The sequence below is a fragment of the Humulus lupulus genome, chromosome 9 (genome assembly GCF_963169125.1).
Source record: "Humulus lupulus chromosome 9, drHumLupu1.1, whole genome shotgun sequence".
NCBI lineage: Eukaryota > Viridiplantae > Streptophyta > Magnoliopsida > Rosales > Cannabaceae > Humulus > Humulus lupulus.
Genome location: NC_084801.1, coordinates 141,492,309 through 141,503,454, shown reverse-complemented (window position 1 = coordinate 141,503,454; position 11,146 = coordinate 141,492,309). Strand labels below are relative to the sequence as shown.

General features: G+C 33.6%; 2 protein-coding genes across 2 annotated transcripts; one reads left to right on the top strand and one right to left on the bottom strand.

Annotated features, from left to right (window-relative positions):
- The first annotated feature begins 786 nt into the window (after nucleotides 1-786).
- LOC133800452 (sodium/calcium exchanger NCL-like) lies at nucleotides 787-7,516 on the top strand. Its single transcript, XM_062238411.1, has 7 exons — nucleotides 787-1,340; nucleotides 2,751-2,936; nucleotides 3,878-4,059; nucleotides 5,617-5,756; nucleotides 5,882-6,146; nucleotides 6,222-6,524; nucleotides 6,875-7,516. The coding sequence occupies exons 1-7, from the start codon at nucleotides 926-928 to the stop codon at nucleotides 7,121-7,123; spliced, it is 1,740 nt and encodes a 579-aa protein (XP_062094395.1). The 5' UTR covers nucleotides 787-925; the 3' UTR covers nucleotides 7,124-7,516.
- A 778-nt stretch (nucleotides 7,517-8,294) lies between these two features.
- Nucleotides 8,295-10,877, bottom strand: LOC133800453 (uncharacterized). Its single transcript, XM_062238412.1, has 6 exons — nucleotides 10,027-10,877; nucleotides 9,771-9,875; nucleotides 9,502-9,618; nucleotides 9,135-9,301; nucleotides 8,831-9,041; nucleotides 8,295-8,735 (listed from the first exon to the last, which is right to left on the bottom strand). The coding sequence occupies exons 1-6, from the start codon at nucleotides 10,375-10,377 to the stop codon at nucleotides 8,541-8,543; spliced, it is 1,146 nt and encodes a 381-aa protein (XP_062094396.1). The 5' UTR covers nucleotides 10,378-10,877; the 3' UTR covers nucleotides 8,295-8,540.
- Between the last annotated feature and the right edge of the window lie 269 nt (nucleotides 10,878-11,146).

The window sequence follows — 11,146 nt, the reverse complement described above, 5'->3', positions numbered from 1 at the left end:
ATTAGAAAATCAATCTAAATTTTATCCTTTTAACTAATCTGTTTAATATGATATATTATCAATTTAAAAGTGGAATATTATTTTATTTTCATTTTAATCATTATTTTCAATTTTTACTCTAATTAACAATCCTTATTACAATATTATAAACACAATCTCAACCAAAAAAATCATGTCTAGATTTTTTTTCTTGAAAAAAAGTGATTGGAAAAAGATAGATATTTCTTCTATAATAAAAGAACTTATTGTCCAGCTTAAGACATACAAATTCATTGGACAGCTTAATAGTGTGCACATTATATTATTTTAATATTGATTGAAATTTAAAAAAAATTAAAAAATATTTTACTCAATTCATATTAAATAGTTTGACATTTATTTATTAGTTGAACATAAATTTAAATTGAGATATTAAAATTTTACCAAAGATCTTGATTTATAATTATATGCACAATGTATGTAGTGTGACACTTGGTTTAGGAGGCCTTTCATGTGGCCACTAGAGAATTAGGAAACCTTTCTTTCTTTTTCAATTTATTTATTTATTTTCTCATAAAAAACAAAAATATCTAATTTATAAACAATAAAAAGTGATTCTATTTGTCAAAAAAAGAAAAGAAAAGAAAAAGTAATCCCAAATCGTGATCACAATTACGTGTTCAAAATCACAAAATATTCAATTTTATTTCCTAAAAAAAAAAAATCAATTTCATTTGAAAAAAAGTGATAATAATAATATAATACAAAAGTCAGATCAAAGACTGTAGTGTCTAGCTTAGCTACCATACCACTCCATCAACACGTTTCAGACGCTGATAAACCTCTCTCTCTCTCTCTCCTCACTTTCTCTCTCTATAAGAAGCCATAACCAACCAATCTCATTTCTCTCACACAAATCTATGTATATGAACTTTTAGCTCAAGCCATGTTTAACAAGGCACAGTCTTTCGTCTTCTTGTTCTCCTTGTTCCTGATCCTCTGCGGTCCAGTTCACTGCAGCCGCGTAATCAGCGACCAATCGGTTGTTGATCTGGTATCGGATGGGGTCGATTTCAGAGAGAAGGAGCCATCTTATCTCCGACTCAATAATCCCTTAACGTCGTCGTTTTCAGCCGCGGAGGCCGAGTCTACCTGCGAGCAGTCCTACGGTTTCTTACCCTGCACCACCACCGCTCTCGGTAATCTCTTTCTGATACTCGTCTATGGCTTTCTTATGTTCACTTCCGCCACCTACCTCTCCAATGGCAGTGAGCTTTTGCTTGAGATCCTCGGCCCTGGCCTCATCGGCGGCTTGTTCCTCCCCATACTCGGCGCTCTCCCCGACGCCATGCTTATTCTTGGTAATTCGCTTTTTTATATATATTCTATTTGTTTAATTCTGTCGAAGCTTAATTCGTAGTTTGGTTGGTGGAAAGAGAGTGAGAATCTGAGAATACCGTGGAAAAAGCAGAATTGAGAAATTTTCGGATCTTGTTATGCATTTCCTGACCACTGTAATTTGTTTGCTTGATTCTGATTTTGATTTTGATTTTGATTTTTTTTTTTATCTATGCTATGAAAAAATTGGAGAAAGTTGAGCTAGTCGACATCACCACTATTGGTAAATTTCGTTATTTTATTAAATAGAGGAATAATGGAATAATTTTTTTATTCATACGAAAATTATTATTATTTTATTAATATATCAAATTTTTTTTAAAAAAAACTTGACGATTCGATGTCAAAATTCAAATACCTTGATTTGTTTTGCTTCTATTTTTTTTTTTTTAAATTTTATTTTACATTTATAAGAAACAAACAAAGATAAGGGACCAACACAAGCCTGTTTATTGGGAAGTTCTATAATAATACAATGAACACTTGCTTTGTATTTCAGTTTTCTTTTTAAATAATAATTTTCACTTTTTAAACGCAAATTTTTCAATATTTAAATTTGGGATTGAGGCACTGTTCAATATTACACTAATCTTACTTTGAAATTAAGGGTAACGAGAAATTGTGTTAATGGGAGTGTTTTTTCCCCTTAAAAATGTAAATAGGTAACAATTTTATGTAATTTCAACCAAGAATTTTATAATGATAAAAAATTACTGAAAAAAATGTGAGGAGAAGAGAAACTATAGACTGACTACTCACTTATGAAATATTTAATTATTTTATGAGTTTTATTTAACGGAATACCATGTTTGTTTTTAGTTACTTGAAGTACAAGATATATTTATTTATCATGTCAAGTTTCTTTGACTTTTTCGATACCATTATCCTAGTATGTCATCATATGATACATTTTCACTTTTGACCAATGATTGAAATTATATTTGGATTTATAGTTATTAAATTTCCCTATATTCATTTGTAAGTTTTACTTGGTTGTGTTTTTAAGAATTGAGAGCATTACTTTATACTGTTGCCTCCTTGACTATGATGTCTCACAACTACCAAGAGTTTTATCTGATAATGGCTACCTTGGTTTTTTATGTATGAAAGTGTAAATTGAAAGTTAAAAGGCAAGACTTTATACACTCTTTAGTTTGAATGAACCCCATTTCGTTAATATGTCATTGTAAATAACAGACAACTTAGCAGATAGAATAAAATATAATGAATTAAGGCTGTCCACTAACTGTTCCTTTTAATTTGAACAGTACATGATTGAATCTCTTTTATTTTGTTTTAAATTGTATTAACACATAGAATTACTTTCTTAACTGATATGCACCCCCTTACGCCTCTTTTTCCTTGTTCCCTAGTATCTGGACTTTCTGGAACTACGGAAGTTGCCCAAAGTCAGGTTTCTGTTGGAATGGGATTGCTAGCAGGGTCGACTGTAATGCTCCTTACTGTAATATGGGGTACCTGCATTGTTGTTGGCAAGTGTGATATTGAGAATTCGGTTGCAAAAGATTCAACTGATACGAAAGGGTTTAGCTTGACTGGTACGTTCTTATCTTACTGAAAGGTTGTTTTTTATTACATTTTATGAGTGGCTGAAAGGGGTAGTTAATTTTCTGGCATATTCAAATTTTTGCATAAAAAAGAAATCTTTTTCCTGTTTGTGTTTTGTAGTTTTAGTTTGATTTAACTCATCCTAATGAAGGGAGATGGACAAGTTCGGTAGGACCTGTGTTGTAATTTTCTTTCAGGTTTTAAAAACTGCACACTATTACCTTATGTTAAAACAAATATATATAACTTGTTTTGTGACCCTATTAATTAATAAGAAGCTGGCCTGGTATAATTAGATACATATGTCCCTATATATGTATGTATGTATGTTTCTATAGAACATAAATAAAAAAAGTATTAGTTTCTGTGTCTGTGTCCTCGTCACTTCATCAGTAAAATAATTTCTAGCTATATTCAATGATAATACTGAAATAATGATTTCCCGATATGCTAATTAGAGCTAGCGAGCTAGCTTTGAATGCATCAAAATCACATCCAGCCAAGAAGCTGTGAAAGGTCTTTCATAGCCTGCTTTGAAACAACCATCGTCTTACAAATACTTGAAGCCAAAGATGTTACTGAACACAGTCCAACATCTCATTTAGACACAAACCAAAGTGGAGATTTTTCTTCACAAATTTAAGAAACGGCTATTTACCAACAATACTTTTTATATGATTCTATGGCACAACTCGGACTATTCTTTAGCCAAACTTTTGGGAGTGAGTTCACGAAGGAGATGTTTAATCTACCCGTCTTCACGTTTAATCCTAAATCTGCATAATTGTATATTCCACACCTTAATGTATTGCTACTTTCATGTATATAGTGATTTTGATTCATAAGGACTATACTTATTCTCACTTGAGGATTCTAATTTGGAATGGATTTTAGAGAATGGATTACGAAAAAGGAAATTTCTTAAATGCAGGTTCTGGAGTTAGCACAGATATTTGGACTAGCTATGCGGCTATGATTATGGCCGTATCTGTTATCCCATTTCTTATTGTTCAACTACCTCAACTTCTAAGTTCTACCTCCGGAAGACATTTAGCTGTGTTGATTGGGCTTATTGCCTCAGTGTTGCTATTGATTTCTTATTGCTTGTATCAGGTACGTCATTCTTATTGTATAGAAATTATGTTTTGTATGCAGTTTTTCAACTAGATTTAGATTTGTTTTTATTTGACAAACTTACATGGTCGTAGGCTTTTGATTGTATAATTTGAATTCTAGGAACTAGCCTATATTATAGTCAGTAATGCATCCAAACGAATCAATAAATCCACCTCTATTATAGTCTGTAATGTAACAGAACAAATCCTCATTGATTATTACACCTACTTCTTGCGTGTTGAGTTTGCTCTCTCATCTTCTTTAGTGAATGCCTTAAATTAACTTGAGAAAATAACAATGAGATTTCATTAGATTAACAACATTTTTTTGTTTTAATTTTCTTATCTTCCTTTCTTGCAATTTAAAATAACCTTCCTTCAAATTGACACTAGTTTCAATTCATACTCAAAACTTGTCAAATAAAATATGCCCTGATTAGTGCACAAAGTTGAAAGAGAGTAAATATTATCTTTCACAGAATAGTTGTTTGAGTTAGTGAGAAGTTCAAACAGATAAGTTGGTCCCTTGAGGAAGTTGTTGCTAAAAGAAATGTCATTTAGGTATTCCAGGAATCAATTTGGCTCAATATTTTTGGCTGTTTTTGTTTTTGCTATCTTTTGGCATCCATATTTTTTTGAATCTAAAGATTAAGCAAACTTCTTTTTTGACATCCAACAAAAAGGAACTTTGCTTTTTGCAATTACATGCATATACATTTGCAAGGTGGGAGGGTATTTGCATCTTTTTAGGCATTATTACAAATTCTTTTTGAAAGTTAATAATCTTTAGACGGTAGGTTCCTTTCATTCTTTGATTTATTAAGGATTGAGATTCCTTTTTGGTGGACTTCTCTTCCACTTACTGTATTATTCTTTTCCCATTAATATATTTATATATATATTTTTGAAAAGTAATAGTCCCTTTTTCTTTTAAAAAAAATACTAATAAGATTTTAGGAGAGGAAGGACAAGACTGGGTTATTTTCACACTGAAATAACTGGAAATTTGTGATCTAACGTAAATTTATATTAGCACATGACAAGACTAGACTATCAATGACAAGTCTAAGACACGTTATAGAGCTCCGCTCCACATAGTGTCAATGGAACATAAGACGGTCCTTTTTTTTTTTTTTAAATACAAATAAGACTGCTCCTTTAGCACCATGTTAGATACCCAATCGCATACACTACTAGGATACAGAGTTGCTAGATTTCATTTCTTGACGATTTCATTTCTTGACGATTTCATAATTATCCCTATTTTAAACTTGAAAAAAAATAATCTTAATTTTGGGAACTCTGTTTATTAGGTTGTATTATAATTTATAAGAAGGAATGGGCTATCCTGAATTGCATCCATGCTTATATAACTTAGGTAGACGTTAGTTCAATTCCGGATTTTGATACACATTCTGATCAGCTTATGTGGTAACTCCTAAGCCAATACTAATGTTGAAATCATTTATGTAAATTTAAACACACAATATTGTTAAAATCCTGATGGCTACTTGGGCTGATTCTAGAGTTTAATTATATCTGATTCCCCGTGCAGGTTTTCCAGCCTTGGATACAGAGGAGGCGATTAGATTATGCTAAGCATAAGCATGTTATATCAGGAATCTTGAAACATTTAAAGACGAGTAGAAGGCTCCTTACTGAAGATGGTGAACCCGATGTAGATGTTATATCAAAGTAAGATTGATTTTGAAAATGGAGTTACTAGTTTTGCTTTTGCAAGTTTGATGCCATTTTCTCATATCTTTCTACTAGACTCTTTGGGCAACTGCTTAACTTTTCAAATGGATATATCATGTCAGGTTATTTGACAAAATTGATGCGGACAATGATGGTGAGCTTTCTACTTCTGAAATAAGAGCGTTGATTATTGGAATTAATTTCGATGAGATAGACTTAGACAGTGATGAAGCTGCGAACAAAGTGATGGCTGATTTTGATACATCCAACAATAGCCGAGTTGATAAGAAAGAATTTATAAATGGTATTTCTAGATGGCTTAATGAGGCAAACCAGACAAAGCGATCAGGGAACGCCTCTTCTGACCCTTTAGATGAATTCCACGAGGTAAGTTTTTTGCTGATGAACCTTTGAGATGTGTTATTTTGCTTCTCTTCTAATGAGTTCATTATTCATGTACAGCAAACAAAGAAAGATCTTTTGGGAGGCCACGATCAAAGTGATGAGGTCCTAGAAGGTGTTGAGAATGCTAAAATTATAATAGTGAAAGCAGTGTTGTATTTGTTGCTGGGAACTGCGATTGCAGCAGCTTTTGCGGATCCCTTGGTGGACGCTGTCGATAACTTCTCAAGTGCTACAAGCATTCCCAAGTTTTTCATCTCATTCATTGCACTACCTCTGGCTACCAACTCCAGCGAGGCTGTATCCGCAATAATATTCGCTACAAGGAAGAAGAAAAGAACTTCCTCCTTGACATTTTCAGCGGTTTGTCTTTGTTTCCCTATTTTTTCCTTTCTGCATCATTGCATGATAGTATTACAGTTAACTGATGTCTTAGAACCCCAAATAATTAGTGAACAGTAAGTAGTTAGCAATGGATTTATGCTACTAACTAAGCCATCTTAGTACTAGTCTCAAATGGTGAAAAATTCACTGAAATACAAGTTTACCCTTTTAACATTGTGATCGCTTATAAATAATGCTCCAATAAGAACCTTAGATTGTCTCTGCTTGACATGCAACGAAGACCAATGTCCCAACACTGACTATGCAATTCTCGAACTGTGTTGAAGAATCTTAGACTCCTTTTCTTTCTCTTCTTTTGCTGAATGCAGATATATGGGGCGGTCACGATGAACAATGTACTTTGCCTATCGGTTTTCTTGGCCCTCGTCTACGTCAGAGGACTAACATGGGACTTCTCATCTGAAGTTCTCATCATTTTCATAGTTTGTACTATCATGGGTCTGTTTGGCAGCCTCCAAACCACTTTCCCTCTGTGGATGGCGTCAATCGCATTCCTGCTCTATCCATTCTCACTTGCTCTGGTTTATGTTCTGGATTACTTCTTCGGCTGGTCATAGACTCTTATTATGTACGAGTTATGTTGGCATACATGAGGGTAACTCTTCCTTTTTTTGTATTCAGATCAGAACACCCTCTTTTCCCATTTGGAGTCATTTGTATGATTAGTGTTTTGAGACTTGAAACTATGTATGTGAATCTTACTGCATCATATGATTGGAGCAGCTACTACCTCATCAAATTTTCTAATATATTTATAGTAGTAGTAATGGTGAGGTGTCATTTCCTTTTCCATTTTAGTTATGCTCTCTCTTTTAATAGTGTCTTTTGTGTCAATGTATTAGTCAATAAAATTGCTTGGCAGAGTTATAAAATGTAAGGATTCCCATGTCAAAACAAAAAGAAATTGGGGGCATTAATATATTTATTAGAATTTTAGGCGGCTTTCTTCATTGCCACTTGTTAATTTTGAATTAAAATTTTATTTGATTTATATTTTCCCTTCATTTTGTTGAGTACTAAGTAGTAAAAAAATGGAATTTTTAGCAAAATAATCTCTTTTTAATCACTTTTATACAATAATATTTTAGTAGTCTTTCGGACGCACAACACCTTGCCGAATTTACTCAATTCAATACATTTGCCTTTCATAAAAAATGATCTTTTAGAACGTTTAGAAAAAAAATATTTTCATCAATTACTCTAGAAATCAATTATTGATGTAAGTTGAACTTGAAGTGTCAAAGAGAATCAAACATGTTTATTTAACACCTTCAATTTTTTTTCAAAACCCATGAACTTTTGATTATGTGCCAAAAATGTGACTTTTTGAAATCTAAAGCTAAAAAGCAGAGTTAAGATTGAAGTGTAATAAACAATAATAAAATAAAAAAGAGACTAAGTTGCTGGGATCGATTGTGGAATGGCCATTGGCCAACATGTCATACTCTAAACCTTGACAATTATTTATATTTGGTTCCATTTTAGTTACTTTTTCAATTGTGTACATACTACACACCTATTTGTCTCACTCTGAAAAGGCTTATTAAAAGAAGACTTTGTAACTTATTCTGTTTATATAACCTTAGAAGGGTCCATAGCTTTCGCCATCTTTCTTAGCAAACACATCAAACAAAGTCACTCAATGGTGGTCACAGCTCACCCCCACGTGAAAACAAAGACTAGACAAAGCATATTCAGATCCTCACAATCCAATCCAAACACACCAAATGTTGTTGATTCTCTCATCAATCATACTCCAACTAATCCAACCAAACAAACAAAAAGAGAATCCAAATCCAAAAACCAAAAATTCAAAACCTACAAAAAGGTGTCATGACTGAATAGAATATGTTAGAATACAGCCTCATCACATGGCCAAGATCTTAGGCCCCTTTTTTGTGTCGGTAAAAAATGCAAGATTTAGACATATCTGTATGACTATATTCTACTTGTAATCTTTGCCAAAAATTACATTTATAACTTCAAAGTGAGATCAATATTTTCATCATCACCATCACCACCACTAGTACCATTACTCTTTTCTTTTTCAACTGCTTCATGGTTATTTCCCTTTGCTGGTGGTGGGAACAAGTTGTGTAAAGGCAGAAGCTGTTCAGCCGATGAGCCACTTATAAGCCCATGTTGGAAAATTGGCTCTTCTACAGTTCCCTATAAGCAAATTAAAGAGTTAGAATATTGATTGGTACAAGAAAAAGAATGACAAAAACAGACTAGTGAATTGGGTATGTGTTGTTTAATCTCACTTGAACTGGGATTGTTCCAAAATTGTGTGGTCTGTTGTAGTTTGGGAATGGTTGATAAAAGGAACCAAGACTCAACTTTGAGGCTGAAGATGTTTGAGCAGTAGTTGTCGGACGACCAAGTGCGAGAAAATCTTCTTTTGAAGCACTGTTGTTTTCTCTGATGCTTAGCTTTGGAATGGAAGTTGGGCATGAAGAAGAAGGGTATTCATCTCTGAATATAACACAAAAATAAATCATGGTGAACAAACATAACATGTGGTAGCAACATATCAATATAACGGGGCCTAATTAACAATAAGCTAACCTGAAATTTGAACTACCATGTTCTGGATTGATGAAGGTTACTTCATTTCCATATGAAAATGATGATCCATCTCCTATAGTTGGGGCATAAAAAGTTGGTTTCTTTAAGTTGAAAGAGGGGACTGGTGGATTGTCTACAAAGGGATATTGCCTCTTTCTTGAAACCATCTAAAGCACATTATAACCAGATTCATCTGATGAGTGTCCAAATCCGTGTTGAAATAATGAAAAAAGCAGTTTGATTTTGTCTTTTCGGTATAGAATCAAACTCGCGGAAAGTTCATTGTGCTTCCTAACTCCATTACCAACAATAGACTAACGAATTTACGCAAACAGAATGAAAGAGAATAAATAATAAACGGGCAAACCTCTTCTTTCTCCTGCTGAACATGTTGGGTATAGTTGCTATTGTAGCTTTGGTTTGAAGGGGGCTCTAAATTATAGAACAACTCAGAAGGCAGCCAAGTTGATTGTGGCACAATCACCTACAAGTTCAACAAATCAAAACTCCTATACACAAAACAAAATCAAAGAAAACCCACCAATTATGACTACTAACACAAGTATTTAAGTACATGAGAGTCTGATCCAAGATTCAAATATTTGGGGTTTCTTTTAAATCTTAAACAGGGCAAACCTTGTCTTTCTCCTGCCAAACATGTAATGAAGAATAGTTGGTATAATGGGGATCTATTTGAAAGTTCACTTCAGGTGCCACCCAAGTTGGTCTTGGCATATTCACCTACAAGTTCAACAGATCAAAACTCCTATACATACAACAAGATCAAAGAAAACCCACACCAAAGAATATTTAAGTACATTAGTGTGTGTGTGTGTGTGTGAAGAACCAAGATCCAAATCCCATGTACAAATGAAAAAAGATTTATGTATACCGTCGAAGAATAAGGAAGCTGGTATTGGGGTGGTTCTGGTGCTGGTGGTGCTGGTGCTAGTGTCCTTTGAGCCAAGCCAGAAAAAGGCCAAATGGGATTGTTAGTATGAGTGTTCTCTTCCTTGTGAGGACTAAACAACTCAGAATAACCCCTCTGTTGAGCAACATTATGATGAGCCAATTGATCAGAAGCAGGTTGACCCTTCTTGTGCTGTTCTTCTGATATGATTTTCTCAAGCTGTGCCACCCCAAGTCCTCTTTGCGGGGCTTTGTTTCTCTTCTTTGGCCCTTTGCCACCGCTGCCACTGCCGCTGCTACTACACATTTGATCTTGGTAATCCTCTTGTGCCATTCTCGTTGTATTCTTCTTCCATATAACAATCTATTCAACTCATTAGAATGAACAAAGGAGGGCTCAACGGTGGTAACTTAAAAATCAAATCTTGGGTGCAAAAATCTGCAGATTTATATTGAAACTAACTTTAATAAAACATAACCCACAAAATAAAAAAATCGGAAAATCTCAGAAAACCCAATTTTTTTGTTTGTCCTAAAGATCAAGAGTACAACCAAAAAAAAAATGCAAAATCTTTAGAGTATATGTGTAATATAGTCTGTCTTGTTTGTCGCCCAAAACCTCGCTCCAACTCCTTATTTGGCTCCTACTCCTAGGCCGACTCTCATGAAAGTCTGTGTGTGTCTCTCTCCCCTTCTCTGTCTTCAGTGAGACAACACAACACAGAGGTTTCTCTCTCTAAATCAAATGAAGATGAGAGAGAGAGAGTTGTATAAGGAATGAAGTAAGAGCCAATAATGGGTTAGAGATAGGAGCAGAGGTTGGTTTGTTTGATATTGGGTCGTGTGTAATGTCATGTATATATATGTCTCTGTCTATTTCATTATTGTGGGCCCCACACAACACTTGCATACAATTATTCACCACTAAATATCTTAGTAAGTAAGGTTTGTAATAATAATTTGAAGATATGATTAATAAATATGTTTAAATTTGAGGCATTTAATATAATTTTAAAAATAATTAGATTAATGAATTGTTCATTTGATAAAAAAATTTAGACTGATATAGTATGATAAATATGATTGAGTCATTCAAGATGCAA